The sequence below is a fragment of the Gekko japonicus genome, unplaced genomic scaffold (assembly GCF_001447785.1).
Source record: "Gekko japonicus isolate JY-2015 unplaced genomic scaffold, Gekko_japonicus_V1.1 scaffold2690, whole genome shotgun sequence".
Classification (NCBI taxonomy): domain Eukaryota; kingdom Metazoa; phylum Chordata; class Lepidosauria; order Squamata; family Gekkonidae; genus Gekko; species Gekko japonicus.
This window is the reverse complement of record NW_015163684.1, coordinates 118,010-143,466: the sequence shown is the minus strand read 5'-3', so window position 1 is coordinate 143,466 and position 25,457 is coordinate 118,010. Positions and strand designations below refer to the sequence as shown.

The window sequence follows — 25,457 nt, the reverse complement described above, 5'->3', positions numbered from 1 at the left end:
CCAGGGAGTACCCCTGATGGACATCTGCAAGACTGCTACCCAGGCCACGCCTAACACCTTCATAAGGCATTACGCCCTGGACGTCCATAGGAACTCTAATACCAACATGGGACGTCACATTCTATCTTCGGCGACGCAGTAAGGACCTGCCAGCACCCTCCTCCAGGTAGGCCACTGCTCACTAATCTCCCATGGGTGTGAAGCACAGAGAACACGTTGAAGATAAACAGGTTGCTTACCTGTAACTGTGGAACTAGTGGTATGTCCGCGCCCACCCCTCTGGGCATGCGCGGTGGGGTTCCTGCGCATGCCTGAGGGACTGGGTGCGAAAATCCGTTAAAGAACTTGCTACAATGCCAATCGATCCAGCGCGTGCGCACTAGATCCCATGGTGTGAATGTACAGATGACCACTTGAAGATCATCAGTTACAGGTAAGCAACCTGTTTTTCTATTCATATGATAAAGGGTTTTTTGGTTTTTTTGTTGCAAGACATCACCCTATCCAGTGTTGTCAAGCCCTAGTAAACTCAGCAGTTGCTTCTTGACTTCTGATCATAAAAATAAGGTGCAGTGTGCATACTGGTCCTCACACAAGGGCACAACTCTGTAAGTCAAAGCACAGTTTTCCACCAGGCTAACCCTTATTACATAAATTGTAACATCTTTTGGGGGCATTGCATATTATCCAGTTCTTATTCCTGGTGGTTTGGCTACATTTGTGAAGAAACATCATTAATTTTCAGCTAATTTAAACAAAATAACTTTTTCCCTGGTGATTGTAACATAGATGGTAATGGGATGATCTTTCATACTTGGGTATCACTACGTATGATCATCTCGTAATGCTGCAATCAAGATTCCTCAGGTTATGTGAATGTAGCATTTACTTACACACGCAAGACATGCACATGATTAATGCATATTAATTGTGGGAATCATGCAGTTTTGTAACTAAAGGCTACTTAGTAGATTATAAATAAACAATCTGGCAGCAACACCTCGGGCCTTGTGTGGGGGAATACTTGGGCAAAATGTTATTTCTCCTATGCAGCTGTTAAACAACTGCTTGGATCCAACTCAACAAAGCAGGACCAATTCTTAGATGAGATCTTTGCTGCTTTCCCTTCCCTTAGCATTCCTCTGCTCGCCACAGCTTTTGGCAGCAAGCACAATAGCAGAGGGTGAAATGCGTCCCAGCCATTTCACCCCCAGCTTTCTACTTGCCATGGCTTTTGGTGGCAATCAGAAAGCAAGGGGTTAAATGGCTCAGAGCCATTTAAACTTTTGCTTTCTGCTCCCTGCCGCTTTTTGCAGGAAGCAAAAAGCAGTGGTTTAAATGGCCATTTAAACCAAACAGCTGTGCGGCTCTGCTGTTTTTCTTGAAGAGTAGAAAGGAGGGGGTGAAATGGCTTGGAGCCATTTAAGCTCCTGCGTCTTGCTCTTCATGAACTGCTTCAAAATTTGTAGATGTTCGTGGCAGCTCTTCAGTTTGCCAACATCACTTTGCAGGCTACAATTTGTGACAAACTTTAGTTTGTCAGCCAGTTCATGCCCATCCCTACTCAGGAACATCATGGGGTGCATGGGTAGGCTGGATGAAGGAGGAGGAGAAATTGGCAGGAATCCACCCCTTACACACTCCTGCACAGACAGAACAAGAGGAAAGCTCCCCATTCAAGCTCTACACTGTTCTGGTTGGTTTTTCTTCAGACCTCGCTTGGTTGTAGCTACCTTTTGCCTTACAGCATTATTCCTGTTGGTGTTCAACTGAATTAGCTTTGCAAGGGTGCTCTTTTTCTCTGAAGTGCAGGATAGGTCAAAATTTACAGTCATCATTTGTATAAGGAAGTAACATGGTGTGAGGTTTCTTTGTGTGGCATTATTGATGTTCTGTAACTGTATCTCTCCCAAAATAACATTTTGTGACACCTTAAAAACAGTTGAATGTATTGTTGAGCAAGCTTTTGGAAGTCCATGCCCACTATGCAAGCAGTGCACCCAAGTAGGCTGTGGCTCATGAAATTTTACTTTGTTAATATTTAAGGTGCTATTAATAAGTCTCTTACATTTCGATTTTCTGCAGTTACTCTTGTCTATAACAACTTACTTCAGTGAGCTCAGCTTTTCCTGGAGTAACTCTTCATAGGGTTACACTGTTAGGCATTTTGGCTGCAGCAGACTACGGCCCCCTTCCTAACTTCAGGCTATTGCGTGAAGAAGCCGGGGGGCGGGGGGGATCCATTGGTAGAATAGTATCAAATGAATTTATGTAGGTTAGTATATATTACCTCATATTCATAAAGCATCCAAGGCATTGTAATATATACAGTCAATATACAAATATACATAAATGAATAAAAATCCAATAAAACCTGCAGCAGTAAATAATGTTACAACAATAGCAAGTAAAACATTGGTGGGTAAAGTTTTAAATAGCTGTTTCATCAGCAATATATAAATGTCCCAACCTACAGTGTGTAACTAGATTTAACAATGGTAAAAGCCAACACCTGAGGCAAGGAAAAAGTCTCATTCTCACAAAACTAGTCCACAAAAATCTGTCAAGCTTGTAGTTTTATCAGGACCCCATTTAGGCTTTTTGTCATTTGAGACCTAGAGCAAAGCTTTCTGAGTAGTTAAAGCATTGATTGTCCCCCTTTAAAGTCCTCCTTTGACTTTGCTGTTTTTCTGTCTTATCTGTTTTGGGGAATTGTTGCCTTCTTGCTATCTCATGTGCCGCTCTTGAAAACATTACACTGACTTCATAGTGCTATGATAGTTCAGTACATGACATGTTTCTGTGTGCATTTATTTCCTATTGTCCATTTCTTGTGAGTTTATTTCCCTTTTGTATTGGGAACCAGGTAGAACTTGGCTTCATTGCTTTGAAAAAGAAGAAATGTCTGTGCTTGAAGAACAGGAGCTACTGAACCTCTGAAATTGAGGCAGTGATGAAAGCTATTTCCTGCCTCACTGGAGATGGTCACAGTTTTCTGTTGCCCTGTAAAGGAGCTTCAGATGTTTTTACGGAGTGTGATAATTCTTTGAAGTCAAGCCCCATTTGGGTTTCAATTTATCTCTTTAAAAGACACCTTTCAAAAGCTAAAGTTAGAATCCATCTTGTGCCCTGACTCTGATACTTAGTTGAAAGGGAGAGGCTGACATTTTGACACACCCCCAATGAAGCAATAGTTGGAACCCAAGATGCGTTATTGCCTTTTTCAAGGTCATGTTAAAATGTCTTAATGAGAATTTATGAGGAGCCTAAAAGAATTCAAATTCAGAAGAGCTAAGCTTGATTCTATCTTGTTCGTGAAATAAGAGGGAAAATGCGAAATCTGCCTAGTTGCCCCGAAGTGGGATCAAATATAGGTATGACAAGCCAAAATTCTTGCGTCACAACAGTGGGAGAAGAATAATGCACTGTAATATTTATAAATATTGTCGTGTTATACCATAATGGGCAACATTTCACCCTCTGAAATATACATGTATGGAAAATAGTTCTATGGCTCTGTTTTTAAGGCAGTACTAGTTTGTGTAATCTCATTATATTCTCCCCAGTGGTTTCCCATTTGAAGCAGCTGTTAAAATAAATGCAGTATCCTTTATGGGCCTGTCAACTCTGTGTTTGTGGCAGTCATAGTACAGGCCATTCTCAGCATGTCTAATTCTCTGAACTGACACCCATTTCATGCATCACATGCCATATCTGTCAATAGCTTCTTTTTATAGCCAAAAGTCACCTTGTGCTAATAAAGCAAATATTGTACACACCCTGGGTTGGTCTTTGCTGAGCTGTTGTTGCACTTTGGCTTATTAGTTGTCCAGAAACTTCCATTTGAAAGTACATTCTTGCCCTGCTGTGTGCGAACTTTTTTCCCTTGCTGTCAGCAGCTCACTTGGAAGAAGACATGAAAGGCTGAACCTGATATTTAACACAAACAGTTCTGCTAAGCTCTCAGGATTGCTTGATTGCTGTACTTCTCAGCTTAATAGAGACAAACAGCTCAGTCATACATGCTTAATCAGCTGGAATTTTCAGTAATTAAGCCTTTTAAAGTATTGACATGTGGGATGTTATCAGATTATACTGTGCTGTTTTCTGAAACACATGATGATGCATTCAGCTTCTTGTTTGGGTCTGTTATTATGCAACATAACTTCCCTGAGCATCTGAATTAATGCAACCTAAGTCAAGCATACCAGCTTTTAGGGGTGTTTTACAGTCAGGGAGTGAGGAGATGCCATATGGGTATTGGCGTGTTGCCTGTATCTTGCAGAGTGTTTGCAAATTGGATAGCAAGATTCTTCCCCCAACAACTGTTTGTGGGATTCAAGCCAATGAATGGGGTATCTCTACAGAGAATTTTCACAAGTGGAAAGGGATTTCCAACCATGGAGTATAACTTCCCTGCTTCTCCTACTCCTTCCTTCTGAAATGCCCCCTCCAGATGTTGCTCTGGAGATAAGGGAGGCCCCTAAGAACACCATGGACATTGGAACTCTGGAGTGGCGGGAACTGATGAAAATCACCCCCATTCTGTCTGCAAAAATCTGTCATGAGATCCAAAATATAACATCTTGTCCTTTGAGTTGTCCTTTGTCCATTGCCGTAGGCAGCTTATCTAGTGCAGTTTTCCAGCAGAGCTATTTTCAGCTGTGTATTCGTTGTATGACCTGCCTATGCCTTTTGTTCCAGTTTCTGTCACTATATTGAAAGACATATGTTAAAGTTTTTTCCTTCAGAAACTGTTGTCTTTTGCTGTCTAACTCTTTATATTGTTATATTATATAACTCAGTTAATAATAATATAATATCTTTCAATTTATTAATCGCTCAATCCTGCTGCTGGCTCTGAGCGTTTTACAGTTACACATATTCACACGGGACTAACAATGATTCATAGGGGTAAAGGAGGACAACATATAAATCTTTTAAGTCGCACACGTTTGCAGCTGATGGGGATTTTGTTCAGCTGTAGGCTTAGACGTGTTCCAGACGGCATTACTCAACAAATACACATAGCCTTACAGTAATAATACAAGGGAACCAAACAAAAAGGCAAATACAAAAAAATAAGCAATGTTTATAATTATTGTTATGTTTAGTTTTACAGTTTTAACAAGATCTCTTAGGAACTTTATCAACTATACATGCATTTTTAAAAAAAATAAATTTGCATATTTCTGTAAGCTCCAAGTACTAAATTAAGGATGAAAGAGTTGTTGAGTGTTGGCTTGCAAAAAGTATAAATGGATTCCAGACAGCATTAAAAAATATCCATGCTCAAGATTTTTTGCTAGTCTAATTTTATCAGTTAATTTTTCCAACATGGGCTAGGTACTACATACACATGTACTACATACCAATTGTATTTTTTGTTGTGGATTTCTAGTGTTATGCTAGATCTCATAGATCTGAATCTTTTTAAAGGAAGTAAAAGTCATCAGCCTATTTTTTATTGTAGTTTAAGTTACAAATTGTCATTTTTAATCATTTGACATTAATGTAGGACTTTGTTCTATTTTATGATAGAAAAAATTGACCCACCTGTAAACTAAAGTCTGTGTGCCCCGGTAACATCCCCTAAATTGGCTTGAATCACTTAGAACAAATCATTCTGACCATTTTCCAAAGTAGACCATTGTAGAAGAATATAGAACATTGTTAAACTTGCGCAGGTTAACTTCCCTTTGCCACTGCAAGTACTAGCACATGGTGTAAAGAGAAGGATAGTGGAGTGACTGACCAATCCTTTGTTGTGCCTCTGCTATGGTGGCTGGCCACGGCGTTGCTGCAGCACCACCAGTCACCTCCCTAAGGAGATAGTTACACAGCGGCTGAATGGGAAAAAAGTTGCCCCAAAACAGTTGCCAGCTGCTGCCGCAGTGGCATTCATGGCAATTCGTTGCAGCATTCTGTTCTGATGTTGTTGCAAGGCACAGGCAGCATGATAGATAGGGCAGGCAGGACCAATGGGAATCATGAGGAGGCCAAGTCCAGTGTCTGTCAGCAGACAGGCAGGCTCCAGGAGCACCCACACCCTTAAAGAGACCAGTTCCTGTCACAAGCCCCAGCCACTTTTCACCCCATGGGCACCCCATGATGGGGCTCTGCATACAGAGTGCACAGGGCCCCAGAGGGTGACAATAACATGAATGTGAAGGGTGCACCCCACTCACCACTGACAACAGCCATACAGCTGCAAACATGGTCAGGGGTGTCCCCATACCAACCCACATGCCACCCACGCTGGAGGCACAGCAGGAGGAGGGGTCGGGGTGCTGGGGAGCCCCAGAAAGTCTCCAAGAGGTCCCCCAGAAGCTTCTCAATGTGCTCCATCCCTTACCTGCATCCTTCGCTACAGCATGAAGCCCCTCCAGGTACCTGGCAGCCACCATCACAAAAGTTGCCAATTCTTCCATCTATTGCTGCCCTCTGGAAAAGGCTTTCCACCATTCTTGAGGGCTTTCCAGCCACTCCTACTGAATTCTCACCCACATGGAAAAAAGGATGGGTGCAATGGGCTGTGCCAGACATGGGCCCTGTGCCCAGGGACCAGGCAAGGGGCCAGGCTCCCCTCTCTTTTACCCTCATGGTTGGCATGCAGCTGGGGGGCCAACTGGAAGGGCAATGAGCATATTGTATGCAGCGCCCATCGCTTGTGCTCTCAGCGGGCAACATTGCCCAGCAGCTGCTGCTGTTTGCCATTTGAGCCCCTCATTTGCATAGCCAAATATTCACTGGGCTGGCTGGGGTGAGGATGGCTCTGGCAAGGCTCTGCCCTCTGAAACTGACCAAATCCACTCTGGAGGTGAGGATGGGCAGGATGCACTGTGCCAGACAGGGCCTCATGCCTGGGGACCTGTCAAGGGGCTGAAGTGGTAAGAATCCCATTTGGTCCTTTGGTGATAGGGGTGCTTTCCCAATGGTCATGGGAAGGGAAGGGCCTGGAGCCTGGATGTGTCTGCATGCTCCTGAGGACCGACTTCTACTGCAGAGAGGGCACATGGTGGGATTTCACCTCCACGGATGGGGTGATGGCTGTCCCTGTTGAATTGGCACCTGCATGTGGGGAAAACACACGGTAGAGCAGCCAATGATGTTCCTTGTTGTAGCCAGTTGGGCATTTGGCCACCACAGACTCTGCTGCTGCAAGGGGGACCCCCCCAGGTGACAGACTCCAGACCACTCACACCTCATTCAGCATCCTGTCAGAACCTGTTTTTCTGGAGACACACTTTGTGAGCAGCGACAGGGCATTCTGCACCTGCAAGGGAAGGGTTAGGCCGTCAGGTGGGATCACTTGGCACTCAGGTTGGAAGAACTTCCCAGTCACCAGTGCATTTTGTGCAGGAGGAGCACTGCCAACTGGCTCAGCATGCCGCACTGGTGCCACCTTCAACCCCCTCCCCTGGCAGCTGCCTTGGGTGGCCCCGATGCACCAAACTGCCTGGTGCATGGGGTTCATGTACATCTGTGGGAGTGCTACTGCCCCCCCTCCGGCTGCTGGGTTCAGGAGCAGGAGACACTGTGTCCAGTTCAGCTCGATGCCACTGTTGTTGGCTGGGGAGGGGGGAATGGGGTTTGGGTAAGGTGTGCCTTGTTTACCTGTTCCTGCATGGCTGCCCCTTGGGATTTCAGCAGATGAGCTGCTATACCTGTGGGGCTGAAATCTGGGAGAGCTCAGCCATGAAGTGTGGACTTTGCTCTCTTGGTGGTGTATTCCCCCACAAGTGCTTGCCCATCAGTGCTAGGTGCCCTGTCTGTGTTTTGCCCACCACCGAGTTATATGTGCACTAGCCGTAAGTCCAGACCTGTCAAACATCGCCCTGCTCTGTTTGCCATGGTTGCTGGGGGAGGGGGATTCCTTAGGTGAGGGGGAGTGAAAAACCTTCAGAACTGACATGGAACTGTTATGACCTGGACCTTGTTTATAACTCAATAAACATCATTGCCAAAGAGAGTGTTGTTGAGAATAACTAGCCCAGGAGTCTGACAACACTGCAGGGAGCTGTCAGATAGCATTCCATACACATGCCATACCTCTGGAATCATGGGGCGACCTCCTAGAACCATTTGTAGGGCAGGGTGGGCAGTTAGTGGGTGCCAGGGAAGGGCGGGGCTGGTGGGGGTGTGCTGATTCAGTGCATACTTGGTTGGCATCCCGAGCTGCTTGGATTCATGAGGGCATGGCTGCAGCTGGGTGGGGGGAGTAAATTGGGAGTTACCATGGCTGCCAGTAGGCTGCAATGGCACCCTGCTCTGGGGGGCTTTCCCACGCTGAAACTACTTTGGGAGCTGACTTGCTGGCGACATGCCCCCAGCACACCGGTGGGCAGTTAGTGGGTGCCAGGGAAGGGTGGGGCTGGTGGGGGTGTGCTGATTCATTGCATACTTGGTTGGCATCCTGAGCTGCTTGGATTCATGAGGTTGCAGCTGGTTGGGGGGAGTAAATTGGGAGTTACCATGGCCGCCAGTAGGCTGCAATGGCAACCTGCTTTGGGGGGCTTTTGCACACTGAAACTACTTTGGGAGCTGACTTGCTGCCGACATGCCCCCGGCACACTAACATTTCCGCTGGCACAGGGGTTCAAGCTGTCACTCCACCGGCATGCGGCTGCAGTGCAGCTTTGCTGGTGGAAGGGCGCCTCACTGCTCATGCCCTGAATTGGTGTAAACATCCCTTACACTGGCCTGCATCTGAGTTACGCTGGCCTAGGAGTCAGTTGGCTCCCTATTCTGATCCCCCCCCCCGTGGATTATTCTGTTAATGATCTCGCTAGTTTTTAAAAGCAATCAGCTTCACCTTATATGATATCCCTTGTATACAATATAAAAAGTGCTTTGGCCAGAATTTGGGTCATATGAAGAGACTTATAATCCATGTGTGCCCTGCAGATGTTTTTCAAAACAATATGTTTTGTTTGGTCAATTGGTTTGCCATCAGGTCGCAGCCTGTAGGGTTTTCAAGGCAAGAGACATTCAGAGGTGATTTGCCATTGCTTGCCTCTGTGTAGCAACTCTGGTATTCCTTGGTGACCTCACGTCCAAATACTGACCGGGACTGACCCTGCTTGGCTTCCAAAATCTGACAGGATCAGGGTTGCCTCAGCCATCCAGGTCAGGGCTCAATATCAGTACAGTATAACTTTTAGTGCATTCTATTAGAATATATGAATATTTCAACCTGTCTTACTAAATGTGAAATGTTGGTAAACTTAAGCATTAGGAGAAATAGTATCTTGAGATCCCGTTTCAGTCCTTTTAATGTTCAGTATGTTGTCTGGCTTCTTGTGTGCCTTCACTGCTCTCCATCTCTCATTGCTGCTCTTTTTTTCTGTCTCCTCGTCAGCTGAATTCACATTTCTATGCTGTTTTATATCCTCTGTGTTTTGTCTTTGTCTATCTCCTCCATGTCTCACTTTGCAGAACCTTCACCAGCTCAAACAGATTCACACTTTGAGGGAGATGAATGAGCAACTGCTGGCTGAAAACAGGGCTTTGACCCGGGTTGTGGCCCGGCTCTCGCAGTCTGCCAAACCCCCAGAATCAGAAGAGCTATAGCATCTCCCCCTTCAGTTGATCTCCTTCCTTCCACTCTTCCAGGCAGGTCTTTGCTCTTATTGTCTGTCCAAACTCTGTCACCCTTTCTAATCTTTTCCTAAGTTTGTCTGAAGTACATAACACTTGAGTAGCAGCAAGCATTATCCAGATATTGTGAATTATAAATTCTGTTTTTAATATATATAGTTTTTGTAGCAGGGATGCACATCTTAGCTTATGCAGACAGCAGTCATTTGCCTTAAGGTATGTGTTTTGCCCGTCCAAATTCTACCACAGAGAATGCTGTTCAGCATGTTGACAACCTACTTGGGCTGTACTTCCTCTTAGAAACACACCCTTCAATAAGGGATGAACAAAACAGATAGAGCAGACATACTGAAATCCAATTGTCAGCTTTGTTGATTAAGTTAGGAATCCTGCCTTTATGGCAGGACAGTAAATCTGATAGCACATCATGAATCCTTTTAAAAATATATGAAAGTGACCCCATTTGATATTAGAGGTGGCAAATTACTGAACTGTTTTATGGCATGCTGTATCTGCTAAATGATTCAGTATGGCTACACTAAAAACAACCACTGTGTCAGAATTAATTGAGGAGAGAGCTTTAGCTCTTTTTTTTAATTGCTAAAGTATTTGGTTTTATTTCAAACTATGAAGGTAAGGTGAGACATAGTGACCACTAGAAAATGCAAAACCATAGTCCAGTTCATCATTTGTGTGGGAGCATAATATTGTAGTGTTATCTACAGAAGCCAGGTAAACAATAATGGGTTACTGAAAAGTAATAAATATTTCAATATGAAATGTCTGAAATGTCTCTTTAACATTAACCTTGAGCAGTTTTCAGGTGGGCATGTAAATTTTATAAGTAATTAAACCTCTATATTAGAGGACTAAAGGGTAACTACAAGCTTGGGATCAGTTCTTATTAAGTCTAATTGCATCATTAAGCAAACATAAATGGGGACCTGCAATATTCTCAGGGGGATCCCTTCTCCCTCCTACCTTGGGAGGAAACACGGGTTCCACACACTTAAAGGGAGAGAGATGGGTGGCTGTGGGTGTTGGGGGTGGGGCTTCCCCCGCCAGCCATCTGGCCGGCAGCGGGTAGAACCCCCCAAAAAACAGGGGACCCCTGGCAAACCGGGGGGTTTGGCAACCCTAGGAGATCCTATGATCAATATGTCATTTTTCTAAGGGGTGCAGGGTTCAGTTAACATTCCTTGGGTTTGTAATTCATGGTTTCTTCCTGTATACTAAAATAAGGTAAAGATTAAATTAGTATCTTCCTGAGATTATCATGAATAAATAATCATGAGTCAATAGTAAATTATCGTAAAGAAATAATATTAACATGTATATAAACGATGCAGAAATAAATGTCTAGTGCTAAAAGTTGTACTTGGTATTTTCAGTCTCCATACTGTACTTTTAAGGAACCAAGTGTACTTCCTGCTGTGGTGTAATAGGTAAAAATAGTTGTACAGTTTTTAATGAAGCATTAACCTGTTTGCTGACGTTTGAGCTTTCTGGGTGCTTGCTTATTTGCTTGTTCTGTTTGACTTTTAACTTGATATGTCATACTTAACTATTTAACCATTGTCTTCCAAAGTTCCGGGATAGTTGACTTTCTGACAGACTTGTTTCACTAAAGCAACAATTTTTAGAAAAATCTGATACATTTTTAAAGTGTATATAACGTAATGCAAATCATAAAAGGACCTGGACAATAGTATAGAAACTGTATAATTAAGAAACAATTTAGAACAATTAAATAAGGGGAATAATAATAGGAAATGTAGGCAATTGAAAAGAATATAATTCAAAAATACTTGAAATATAGACTGTGAGATTTAATATTAAATGTTATGTAATTTATATAATAATAATAATCTTTCCATTTATTGATCGCTCAATCCATGCAGAGCTGCCGGCTCTGAGCGATTTACAGTTACTCGTGAAATTCACATGGGACAAACAATGCTGGGGGTAAGGGAGGGCAACATATATCATTTAAATCGCACACATTTTCGCAGTCGTCGAAATATGGTCAGCTGTAAGGTCCAGTTGTGTTCCGGCAGCACTCCTTCGGAGTTACTTGATGTCGTCAGCATTGTCTCAGTCGCAGCGCCCCACTGCCACCGTCTGGCCGAATGGCTTATTGCAGCCTTTTTCTTCAACACTGCGTAGATCTTCCTCGGCTTACGGAGCTTATTCGCAGGCCCTCCGATCGGCTAACACAACCCCCACTGGGGGGGGTTTGTGTGCCCACTCTCTCTAAGGAGTGGTACCCATTTTATCTACTCGCTGAAGCTTTCGAACCGCTGGGTGGACGGCGAGCTGGGGACAAGGACTGGCAGCTCACACCAGTGCAGGGCTTGAACTGACAGCAGTCCTGTTCAGCTCAGCTGTTTTAACCAGAGGATAAATCCCCTGTGCCACCGCTCACCTGTTATATATTTATAGATATTTAAACCAAGATATATTTTGACTACCACAATACATTGAGCTTTGGTAAGGGTATTCTCAAAAGGTGCAACCCTCTCTGTTGAACCAAATTCTGTCAAAATTAGTATCATGCTGTTTAAAATGAGGATGACAATGATAAAAAAATCTGTAAAGGGGATGGATTATGAGTTAACATGATAACCATTTACACCAGATTTTAATGTTGCAAGTCTAAAGGGAATGCCAGTGGTAACTATTAAGCAAGTTGACTAGAAAGGAAAAAAGTAATTCACTAAATGGAATATTTTGCATTTGAAGTTTTCCTGTGTTATTACACATTGGCTTCAGAACAAATGTACAAAGTTTTTAATGTGGAATTATTCATACTAGACAAGTTAGAAGCTCTGAAACAGTCCTATTAAAATCTATTTATTGCATCTAGGTTTATTCCCATGACATAGTTTAAGAATCATATATATGGTGGTTGGAAAAGAAAATGAATCTTAGGAAGATTACTTGTTCATTAGTGCCAAATCATAAGAGTTACAGTTTGTCCCATGCCTTAAGATACGCAATTACTTTCACCCATGACAGGCATGTGGCTATTTTAATTGAATTCTTATTTTACTATGTATACCTAGATATTTTCATATTTTAGAGACCTCCAGTTCATTAATTTACAAGTCTAGTTCCTCATTTTAATGTCTATCTCAGATTAAATTTACTTTAAACCCTAAAACCTTGCCAAATGTATTAATCACTTCCTGATTTTGAGAGAGAGAGCTCTGCATCAGATGTAAAGATTGAAACATCATCAGCATAAGGATTGTGACCATAAATTTATTATTATTATTAATTAATTTTGATCATTTAAATGTCTTAACTCCTTTAATTAATTATGATCCCTGTAATGTCTTAATTGTTTCTGTTAGCCAGAGCAAAAAAGTTCTATCTATACATGGAGCAAAAAAGCAGCGGCAATAAAGGATACTCCTGTCTAATGCCACAAAAAAGTGAAATGGGATCAGTGTCTAAGCCATTTAGACATGCTTTAGTTTAGGAATTTTATGTAATTAATACAATTAATTTGAGGCCAAAATCTAATTTTAAAATTAAAGCTTTTTTAAAAAGTCCACTTCGATCTCTCAAAAACTATTTAGGTATCAAGATAAATTAATTGTTGATTTACAAAAATGTATGATTTAAAACATGCTTAATGCTATCTTATATCTGTCATTTTGGGGAAAATCCTGATTGATTTTTAAGTATGTTGCTATATAGTTTAATCTGTCAGCTAATATAGAGGTGAAATGTTTAGCATCTTGATTGTTCAATGTGATCATCCTGTATGACATAATTTGAATATTATCTTTCTAAGGTTTGGAATTATTATTATTCTGACTTCCCACCCCACAGGAATGAAAGTTTGGCCTGCATTTAAAATTTGATTGAATCCTTTAGTTAGAGTAGGGATTTGAATGTCTTGTGAAACTCCCTAGGCATCAAGTCCAAGTATTTCACCACATTTTAGATTTTTTTAAATCACAAAATCTTTTTATTCCCCTCCTCTGAAATTACTCGGAGTTTAGGATTGGACAGGTTGGTCAGGTTCTTAGGAGTTACTTGAACATATATAAAGTTTTATTATTAAAAACTGTGTGTTTATGTCTAATGATAGTAGAAGAAGTAGAGTATTGGAACCATCACTGATTTGCCTGAGCTAATTTACATGTTATTTGTCCAGCAAGAAGCTTAAGAGTTCTTAGATATAGAAGCCATTTTCAGCTTAGCAAATGCCAAAGAACTGTAATTTGTCTAATTATAATTTGGTATGGCTATAAGAGCTGTCTGATTCTTAAAAGGTTTTTTCTACAGTTTTTAACTGGGACAGTAAGCAGCATCTTTCCCCTTTCCCATTTTAATGTAATAGTTTCTTTTAATGAACCATCCATAAATTACTTAATTCTTGGTATCCCAGTGGACACACCTCTCAGTTGTGAAATAACTCTATCACTTTCCAACGCCACCATAGGAAGCCATTCTGGCATGAATTCTGGCTCATTATCTCCTTCCGCGAACTGAGGGAGCCTTTAAAATGGGTTCACCCTCTGGGGTTTGTTTTTTCTTATCCTCTTTCTTAATGAATTGTTTCCCTCCCTTCCCCTTCTATTTTTTAAAAAGACTTTCACTTTGCTGGCGTTCTTGTCTGCATTCTCCATTACTTTCATAGGTGTCTTTTCCACTCCTCTCATACAATGTGGTAAACTGTAACTGGAAGTTCTAAGTGCCCTTGAGTTATGGGAAAGATGGGGTATAAATGTTTAAACAAGTGGGCCATACTATTTTGTTTTGTTTTTAATTTAGCTCTCATTTCCTTTTTGAACAATCTAAGCAGATTTAGAACTTTGTCTGCTAAATCTGTTGAGGGAGGGACAGCCTGGAAGAAATGTGTGTTGTTTCTAACCGAAGATGCCATTTTTGGTTCTTTGGGTCCTGACTTATTTTTCATTTTTTTGGTAAACAAAATTTTATTTTCTTAGGAACATAACATATAAAATTAAATCATTCGGTCCATTGTCTACCCCATTCCCTCCCTCCCCTCCCTCCAATGGCTTCCCGCAATGCTTCTCCCCCTTCTTACAAATTTCTTTATATCATTAACACATTTTTTGAGGAAGTCTTTGAGAGTGCCCAAGTTGTTCCCTGAAAGTTTATATTTTTCAGATTTTGATGATGGCATTCAAAAAGCTGGGTGGCTTTTTCAGCTTTGGTTAACAGATTGTCTGGTGTCCCAGAACAAAGAGATTTCGACCACTATCAATCTGATGATGTCACTGGGATCTAATAAAGCACCGTCATTTGAAAATAATATTTCTGGCACTGAAATTTTATTTCAGAGATTCTTCTTTCCTCCTAACACCATAACAACCTCTTTTGTATGTTGCAATACTGTGGTTAGAAGGATATAGGGTACCAGGCCTCTGCACAAATGCCAGAAAACTTATTTTGGTAATGTTATAGCATTTAAAGCATTGTTCTCTTCCTTTCAGTAGTATTACATTATTCTTGCAAGGATCCTGTTACCTGCAGTCATTGTTTGTTAGTGTGAATTCATTTGATGGAAAATGGTTTGGTGGATGCTGGATATCGCTTTGTGGAAACCAATTTGGAGTATATTGTGCACCCGTGTTGCAAGTTAATCAGCCATGTCCTTTTCCACTGCTTAAAACAGAAGCACTTCTGACTACTGCCATAGCTGACCGATCAGTTCTTACATTTGGGCCTATCCAGTTTTCAAGAATTACTGAAAGGATGCCGTTGGACTGATGATAGAATGTGAAGTGTTGTGACGCATCATGTGTTGCCATAAGTAATCTCATGTCTGTCCTACATTTTCTGTAAAATGATGATACAGTTTTCTCGATGTTGATAGTGATGTTTAGAATAGCATAACAAGCCCAGCAGATTCTCCCAGAGAATCTCTGCAGTAAAAAGTGGTGTGTGTGTGTGTGGGTATTATTTGCAAGGCCACCAGTTGAACCAGTGCCACCGCCAAGAAGCCAACAGAACTAAGATCAAATATGAGAATCTCTGAAGTACAAACTGAGGGGTGGCATTTCTACAAGGACAGCAGAAACAGTACACTGTACTAGTCGCCAGCAGCAGAACCCAAGCAGAGCCAACCTACTAGTGACCAGCAGCAGAACCCTGTGCCATTGTGGCATTGTGCCCCACATGTCTGCTCCAATGTCAAGCACAGCCACAGACATCACAATCTGAGCAAAGGGGAGGGGCGAGGGGCAGGGGAAGCCAGGTAGCGGCTGGATTTCAGCAACAGTCTCACAAAGTTGCAAGCCTGCAATGCAATGCCATGCCATGCCGTTTGCAAATGCAGTGCAGTGATTGGCTGCAGAGGTCTCCCCCCCCCCATTGCCCTGGAAATCAGGGCAAATGGTGGGAAAGAGGCAGAAATGGTGGTAAACAGCAAGGCAGAGGAAGTCTATCTCTTTAACTTTTAACAACACACACACACTTCCTACTGCAGTGATTGGTGTAGTGGTTAAGTGTGTGGACTCTAATCTGGGAGAACCGGGTTTGATTCCCCACTCCTCCACTTGCAGCTGCTGGATGACCTTGGGCAAGCCATAGTTCTGTCAAAGCTGTTCTTGAAAGAGCAGTTCTCTCAGAGCTCTCTCAGCCCCACCTACCTTACAGGGGGTCTGTTTTGGGGAGGAGAAGGGAAAGGAGTTTGTAAGCCGCCTTGAGACTCTCTTCTCTTCTATCCTAGGAGAGATTTGCCATTGACTATAATGGCCCCATAGGGTATAATGGAGCTGAATATATTTAGGAATCCCAAATATACTTGGGAATCTATTCGGCTGCCCAATACACACCAGAGAATCACATTTGGCTGAATATATGCCCAAATAATGCTGATAAGGCCTTAAATGTGTATATATTCAGCATGGCTTCCTCTGAATGCACATCTCTACTAATGTGCAGGAAGATTATTTAGTATGTGTTTTGGAATTTTTGGAATTTTAGACCTACTCAAGCAAATATGAAAAGATACATGCTAGCCTATGCTGACATCAGATAGGCATTTCATTATGGGTTCTTTTCCTGAATAGTCTGTGACTACAATTGTTAAAAATAAATTTCCCTTTGTAGCAACTCAGTATCTAAGTATTAACAATAACACTCTAATTGTAAGTATCCAAACTGTCAAACATGAATACTGTATAGGTTTTGGAAGAGAATCAAAATGTAGAGTTTTAAGAATTTTTTAAACCATAGTTTAAAAAAACTGGGGGGAAGTAGGAGGAAACAAATGTGATAAATTGGAACCTAAACTTATAAAACCTAAATTTATTTAACTGTGCTAACCTAAAATGCAACATTTATAACATCATTTCATATAAAATGACATTATTTGGCATGCTTATGAAATTTGAAAGTATAATTCCCCTATTTTGCTACAAGCAAAATTTCAAATACATTCAATACCAAAGAGAGAGAACTAAAAACTGTTCCACCCTATGCTACCTTACCCATCTGTATCATAATTTTGGTCATTTGAGAAGCCGAAAAAAATAAACATTGAAAATAGGAAACAAATTGTGTGGTAAGCTAAGGATTAGGTAAAGGTAAAGGTTCCCTTGCTCGAAAGCCAGTCGAGTCTGACTCTAGCGTTGCGGTGCTCATCTCCGTTTCAAAGCCGAAGAGCCAGCGCTGTCCGAAGACGTTTCCGTGGTCATGTGGCCAGCATGACTAAACACCAAGGCGCACGGAATGCTGTTACCTTCCCACTGAAGTGGTACCTATTTATCTACTTGCAATTTCTTGCTTTCGAACTGCTAGGTTGGCAGGAGCTGGAACTAGAGATGGGAGCTCACTCCGTCATGCGGACAGAAACAGTCTCATACATTCACATGTTTGGATATCAAGATAAACACTGAAATCATTTAACTTTTTAATAGCATAATATACTCATTGTATTATGTGAATAGTCATATTTATCCAAATATATTATTGAAAATATTCCAGCAAGGCTGGGGAACAAACTGCTTTTTCCTGATCGAAAGAGAGAGCTGCAGGGATTAACCACCAGTGTGGGGCAGGTCCTGGCTTCTCCTGTCTCCAGCAAGCGAGATCAGAGGCACCTGACTGGAGGGCAGGCAGCAAGGCACATGCAGAGAATCCTCTGCCTGCTCTTTTCATGAAGATTCAACACCTTCTGGATGCAGAAATGCATCTTGGATATTATATTACTACAGTATACAGATAAATTATTCTCTGATGCATTGCCTTGCTTGCAAACCTTCCCATTATGTTTTGAGTGAGTAGTATTTTTTTCTAAGGTCATGTCACTCATTCCCAAAGAAAGACTATGTCACAAGATTTTTCTGGTGCTCTCCAACATTTCCTCTGGGAATAGAATGCTCCTCCCCCCAATCTTTTCTGGGCCTTCACATTTCCAAGAGGGAAGTATGATATGCTCCATTGGCCACCATTACACACTATCCCTTCTTTCTGCCAGTAGACTCTTTCTGAACCACATCACTCTTGTGGTTACACAGCTGTACACATAAACATGTCATGTTTGAACTGTCTCTCAGTGGTTTTATATTGCTAGCACTGATAGCTGGTCTTCCCTCCATAGGACCTATGGCTTTGGACTGTATAAAGTATTGTTTCAGTATCCTTCATCACATGGGCACCTGGACATTTCTCTCAACAAAAGCCGGTCTTTAGAAATTCCTGGGAGCTTGATGTGGCTGGCAAAATGCTCAGGGGTCTGGAAAGCAAGCTCTTACCACAACCATTGCATAGTACCCCAGTTACTAAAGGCATAATAATCTCAAGCTTCTCTCCTAGCTCAAAATACATCATTCTTGGGTGTCCTGTGACTCAGAATTGCTTGGTATTTCTAGGCATCCAGTATTAACTCTCTTTGCTTGTGTAGCCTGCCATTCCTATGAACATATTAAATTAAAATGAAGCCTGTGTCTTATTAGGGTATTGTTCATTTGTTTAGAAACGGACTTCCTTCAGATAATAACACTGGTGATGATTTTAATGGAAGGTATTTGAGGACTTTGCCTGAAGAACACTAAAAACCAGTCCCTTCATAAACCAATCCCTTCGTAGGCAACAGGGGAGGGGGGGAATGTGCGTGTGTTTTTCTCTGAGGCATTGAAAGGGTGGGTTTGGATAGTAAACATACATAGTAATCATGTCTTATGAGGAAAACGTGCAGTAGAAGTCTTCTACAACCAGACTCTTTGTCATCAGTAACTACGCAATATGAATATTGTATGAAACTGCTGTAAGTGTTCTGGGGTTCTGCACCCTGATCTGTCTTGCACTATATCATGCATTTTAAGGCACAGTGCAACAAATTAAGTATGTTTCCTAACCTTAGGGAAAGCAAAGGAGTACAAGTATCTGGAGGGGGGGGGCTAAAGCTGTGCTAGATTACCATCATTCTCCAAGCCTTAATCTTGCCCAGTAATATTTGTGGTTGTATTGTCCTCAGTTTACTAATGTTAATCAGTGTGTGGTGTAACTTAACATGCTCACTTGAGTAGCTGCTATTCTCCATATGTAAGGACTGAACGGTCAATTCTGTTTTCCCTCTTAGAGGATATAATGCAACTGGATTGATTTATGGGGACTATACTGCATGGACACCCTTACCTGCTTCTGAGATTTTTTTAAAAAAAATGAATATTAGATGACTGTATGCCTCTTCACCACTGTGGCTGCAAAGAACGACCATTAGCTGTATGAGGAATCTGAGGGCAAACTATGTTTAAATAATTAACATGTATCTTCTATCTGAACAGGTTTTGACAGATCTGAAGTCAGACAATCAGCGGCTGAAAGACGAAAATGGAGCCCTCATCCGAGTCATCAGTAAACTCTCAAAATAGTACACTGAGCAGAGGAGGGATATGAAGAGAGGACTTATGTGCACAAGCTGCCAACCCTGCCACTTGCTTTTGATCCTCCGGTTGAAAGAACTTCTGGAGTTTTCGAGATGGAACAGTTGGTCACGCCCTCTGCTACCTTGCACCTTGCTGGGCTTTCTCATATTGCACAATGCGCATCCCTTTGCCCTCAAATGCATGGCATATCCAACCACCAATTTTATTATTTTTAGAATGTTGAAATAATCCCATCGTTCCAAGGGACAAAGAATGGGTTAGTCTCCTCTGAGCTACCCCAACAATCTGCTGTAAGCCCTATTTCCGTCCACCATAACCCCATGGAAAGAAGCATCTACTGTAATAAGTTATATGGAAATGACTATACTTTGTTGATCCAACATGTCTTAAGGTGGTGGAGTAGGGGATAGGGAGTGAGACTGGGAATTGTCTTGAAGATGTATGGGAGTCTGCAATGCTGTGAATGCCACAGTGACTTATTTCTCTGAGAGTCTATGACAACAGTTACTTGGCTTGGAGATCTGGGTTCTCCTTGTGTCTCAGTAGCTGACTGACTTATTTAATTTAAGATTTTAAATCTAACTTAACTTTGGGATCTAAATTAGTGTTTCCTCTGTTTTTCTTTTCCTCTGCAACCCACCTCATTATGCTTCCTATACTGTTTCTTTCTGTGATAACCTTTGCTGGCATAGTTTAATACAATTTTTTTTTAGCATCCACCTTCTTCAGCTAACATTTTGCCCTCATGATTCAAATGAGAAAGTATTTACCAGCAGAATGGTTTACCAAGTTCTGTGAATTATCCATGCAGGCAAAACATATATACAAGACACCAACACGCCTTTTATTAGCAAAACAGCACACTCCTTTTTGACACTTACTGCATGAAAAAGCCCTTTGAATATCTAGTCAAACATGTTGTATAACTATGGTAAATTTTCAATGGATCGTGAAATCAGTTGAAGGTATAAAAGTGTTTGGGGAGTTAAAAGCAGGAGATGTAGAGAAACTGAGTAGAGATGCTTATCACTGTGGGAAGTGAGGGTCCTCAATCCTGATGGAAAGACTTGAACATTCTGCATAATATCTGATACCGCAGTCATTTTGCCTGTCATAAATTCATTCACGTTTTATATCTAGTAAGGAAATTACCAGCAGGATTTGCATTGCTCAGACCCTGTTTTCTGTATTTACTGTAAATGACTGTCATGAATTCTTAAAATGTGACTGTTTCATATGACATGTTTTGCTGTTTTTAAGAACCAGCTTTTACCTGCAGATCCTAGTGAAGAGTCCTGGTCTATAACATGTTACCTTGTTCAGTAGGCTGGTTTTCCCCCCATGTGTTCTTCCTCTTCCAAGACATGCTGTTGTTTTCATGAAGCTATTTGAGTCTTCAGATACCTTGGCTTTGGTATAACTTTCTCACCATTGCTTAGAAAAGAACCAGTGGGAACTGAGACTAGCCACTCACTACTAGATTTGTGAGTTCTGTCAAGGTAGGACACTCCTAGCAGTGTTCAGTGGGGCAAGATGTCCATCTATGTTTGCTTTACTATGGATCACCTTCTAGACAAAAGTATAGTTGGCCTTCATAATCTTTGGATGTTCCCAACCCAGATGTTTGCATTCCCATCAATTGGACAGAATTGCAGTGAATTCTCTTAAGAGCCAGTCATCCCCATGTCTGGATTGGCCAATAGAGTTGCTTCTTTCCTTTGGTTTCAAACTCTAGTATAGTGAATGTTTTTGCATATCAATTTTGAACAGAAAGAAACTAAAACCTGAGTTTTTCAGTAGCCTGGGATATTGTCTTGCATTCAAACTCTTTTTGAAGAACACACATTCAGGTTTTTTGATGGGTCAATTATATTGTGCAATTCCTTATACTTCTATTGATATGATCCATTGCTCTTATAAACCGACCTTTGTATGTTTAGAGTTTTTGATGCTTACCTTACTTTCCACTTCTTGTCCCAGACCTAGATAACCCAAGAACCAGTACCTTCTTTATGCAGTTAGGGGCTAAAGTATGTCCTGACCTCTCTGTGAGTGATACTTTCCAAGTCTCAGGCATGCTAGCTCATTATCTGGCAGATTTTTATATGGGCAAGAAATTTCAGCTGATCCTGTTTGTCATAAACAGTCAGTTATAATCCATTCTGTAGTGATGATCTATATTCTGCTGTAGTCAGTTCCTACTGTAATATGATTAAACCATTCACACAGTTTCATCTGTATGACCTTAATGGCAAAACTATACTAGCGCATATAGGATTTAGGAAACATGAAAGTTGGTGCCATATGGAGGACTAAAGTTAGGATCCAGTATATAAACTTGCACCCTGTCTAGGTTGGAAATTGTGTGAACAAATTAATCCATTTGACTAGCCAAAGTACTAACTTGGTGCTAGAGAAAAAATGGCATCAATATATCCCAGAGGGTCATTGTCGGCAGTTGTCATGCAGCTGGACATTCTGGACTGCAAGATATGCGTTCTGATACACTTTTCCCTGTTCAGTGCTCAGCGTTGTCTCCCTTGGTAAAATATCAAGGGCTTTTCCAAGTAAATCAATTGAGAACCTGTTTTTATCCCAGCACTAAAATAAACAGTTATTTTAATATAGGTTTTAAATGATGGAGCAAACTTTCCTGATGAAGTTAGCTCTCACACAGGTAGATTTGCCTCTGGTTTTAACCAAGAAAATCCAGAGAGGCAAAATTACTGTTACTGGATAATGATGGCTTAATACCAGTAAATTTTAGTGTTCAGAAGGATTTTATTTAATGGTATGATTATGGAGTATGCTAGGATGTTCTCTGCATAAATTGCAGGTTGTAGAGAGAAACTATTGAAATCTTAGTCTGAGTGGGCTTATATGGGCATTCAAGCTGTGGGCACTGGAAGAGTTTTCTTTAAACTTCTCAGTGGAGCTCTCTTCTATACTGCTTTCTTACCCTTAAAAGCTTTTATAGCTAAGATGTACATCACAAGCCGTATGCATGTATATGGTCTTATAAACCTCTTCCACAGCAAAGCTGAATTTTCTCTGCAACTATTTCTTTGAATTAGGAAGCCTTTCTCTGAGTAAGGAAGAAATAGGGAAATAGGACCAGCTTTGTTACCCACAAATCATAAATGTAATGGGCGGAATTGTTGGTCAGAGTGAAGTTTCAGGTGACACTGGAGGCATGCAGAAAGAACTAAATAGACATTTGTATAAAGAAGTCTCAAGAGCTGACATTCTGTGGCTGACTTGGGTTAAGAGGGGCTGTGATGTATTTTAGAAATAGTGGTGTACAGTTGTGATAGTGAATAAAGGCTGAGCAGTTAGTGGGAAACATTGTCAAATGAACAATAGAGGTATAAGCTGCAAGAGCAAGTATGTTTTCAGAGTGGCTTCAGCTATATCTAATGACAGTTGACCAAGTACAGTGTAGTAGCAGCTCTCATCATATCTGTATTGGTTTGATGTTAGCAGAGGATTTATGGACAAGTCTAAGGAACTGAACAGATGTGTTTCAGCCAGTCATTGAATGGCATACCTGTAAGAAGGGAAGTGTTATGAGTGTGCTATGTTCTGTCAAATAAAGTCAGATTGGTTGATGGGTTTTTGTCTACATGACAGCCCTATAAAGACCTGACAGCATAGTAATTGGTATCTTATCACTTCCATATAGGTGAACCCCCCACCATCAGTGTGGCTGTTCATTAGTGTTTAAAGCTCTTATTCCCATGGAGTCACAAGGAATGATAAGACTAGCTCTAGCTGTGCTTAGGCAGACAGGAGACAACAATTTGCTTGATATTACAGGAAAGTCAGGTCCATTGGTGTCTGAAGAATGGGACAATTGGAAAGGTTCAGGATAAAATGTATTGTTGCTGTGGCCAAATGTTGCCTCAAGTGAATTCCCAGGCAAAGGTTAAGCTTAATGTGTGATCATAGAGAGGAAAATATGGTCAGTTTACCAACTTAGGACAGGAACACAACATATATAGTCTTGCTTACCACATAACTACTAGCATTGTTTTTAAAGATGGAGGGTTACCTGTGATGATACACTTTGCATCCCACCTTGGATTTTGACTCTTTCCTAATGTCTTTCTTGTAGCTTTGTGTGCATCAGTAACTGAATCTGCTTTGGTAATACTTCTCAGGTATTTTGAAGCCTCCCTTCCTTGCTGAGATCATAGTTCTGTCACTTGCACTGGCTGCACCTTTTATACAGCCTTTCCAAGAGTCCTGAGGCTGCGCGATGGGTTTGCTGTAGGTCCCTTTTCTCCGTGCTTTCATCTTAAGCAGCTGACATTGTAGCTGAGCTAAAGCACAGGGCAGCTCCTAAGTCCAGCACTTGTGTATGTAGTTCCTCCTATGGTCAGATATATGAAAAAGAATGTAATATTCTCTTGAAAGAAGACTTCTTTGCTTTGAATTTATAAATCTCTGGGGCCTTTTCTTGGATTGTGTTAGGCTTGGATCACATTTGCCTTCATGTTTTAAAAATACTTTTGTGTGGCTTGACTACTTGAGGCAGCATGTCCCAAGAAGAGCTCCATACCAAGGGTACCCCTGAACAGCTCACAAGTGTTGGTACTTGAAATTAGCTACATCCATGGTCACTTCTGTCCTTCTCGTTTCTTTCCCATGGCGCTAATTTCCTCTCTCTCTCTGAGATGAGTTGGTAAATATATCTTTTTAACTATCCTCAATAAAACTGATCAACAGCAGGGCCTAATCCATTGCTGCAAAACCTGTTGTGCTTCCCCCACCACCCTTTGTTCATGCTGTTGAGGATCCTAGCAAGGAGAACTCCCTTAAAATGCTAACTCCTGGGGAAGAGAGTGTGGTGTTCTGCTGTTGGCTTGCTAACTTCCTGAGCAGCGAGTATTCTGTAATTATCTGTTTTAAGGAGAGTTTTACAGATTTGTGTAAATACAGTACTTGGAGAAAAGACTAGCCTGTGAGTGGTGGGAAAGAATGTATTTTTATGCAACTTTTTGAGTGGCCTTTCAAACTCTGAGATGAATGATTTTTGTTTTACTGATTGTTATATAGCGTTCGAAGTATTATGTTTGAAAGTTTGGGAATAATATTCACAGCTATATGATGCTTGTAAACACAACAGTATTTATAAATGAATAAATAAGTGCTTTAACACTGCCTGGATCTTCCTAAATAGGGAGGGGTGTGTTTTCTTGATGCTCTGCTGGGGGGCATGACTCAATAATAGAGCACCTGCTTTCCACGAGAAGGTGCTAAGATCAGTGTCCAGCATCTCCAGGTAAAGATCTTGGGAGCAAGTCTGGGACAGACCCTGCCTGGAACCATGGAGAGCTACTGCCTGTCTGAGTAGATAACACCGGACTAAAAAAACTGATGGGCCAACTGAGGCGGCTTTTTGTGTTTGGTTACAAAAGTAACTTCTTCACAGAGGAAATTTCCCTTCTGCTGACTCTTCTGAGGAAGTAAAAATTGCCTTATTGTTCATCACTCAAATAAGAGTGTTGATTCTCTGAGGTCATGTTGTCCTAGTTAGGTGAAAAATATGAAAACGCTGGCTTGGAAAAAAACCAGTGATACAAACTAGAAGAACTGAGAGTTTGAGTAAGAACAAGGAAGGAATCTGAGTCTTCTTAACTTGTTCCAGCCGTGCACAACCCAAGATTTGTGAGAATAAACCATGAAGCCTTGCCCATGGCGTGAGCATGGAAGACCAAGGTTTGTTTGTCATCTAGACACAACCTGAGAATCACTAAGCCCTTAATGAGTATGCTACTCTGGTACCGATACAGTTTTGGGGAGTGGGGGCTGGATTATTTCATTTAATCACTAATTAGTTTATTACAGTACACCCAGAAAGCAGCTGCCTGCTTGCCATGGGAAAGCATGTATCCTCAGTACAGAAATTAAGAAGACCCAACAATATTACAAACAGTATGCAGATGGGCAAGAAACCCGCTGAAGCTGAACCACTCTCAT

General features: G+C 41.4%; 1 protein-coding gene across 7 annotated transcripts in view; it reads left to right on the top strand.

The window, feature by feature from the left end:
- The window catches only part of LOC107107468 (protein phosphatase 1 regulatory subunit 12B-like), a 109,387-nt gene extending 84,750 nt beyond the window's left edge, over positions 1 to 24,637 (top strand). For 4 of the 7 annotated variants that reach the window (XM_015407770.1, XM_015407769.1, XM_015407772.1 and 1 more), the window contains one exon: positions 9,439 to 9,609. In XM_015407770.1, coding sequence (XP_015263256.1) covers positions 9,439 to 9,573 — 135 coding nt within the window. In that variant the 3' untranslated portion in view covers positions 9,574 to 9,609. Of the gene's footprint in view, positions 1 to 9,438; positions 9,610 to 19,373 lie in introns of those variants that run through there. The other 3 variants (XM_015407771.1, XM_015407776.1, XM_015407775.1) reach the window with 1 other exon arrangement.
- Positions 24,638 to 25,457: the final 820 nt, after the last annotated feature.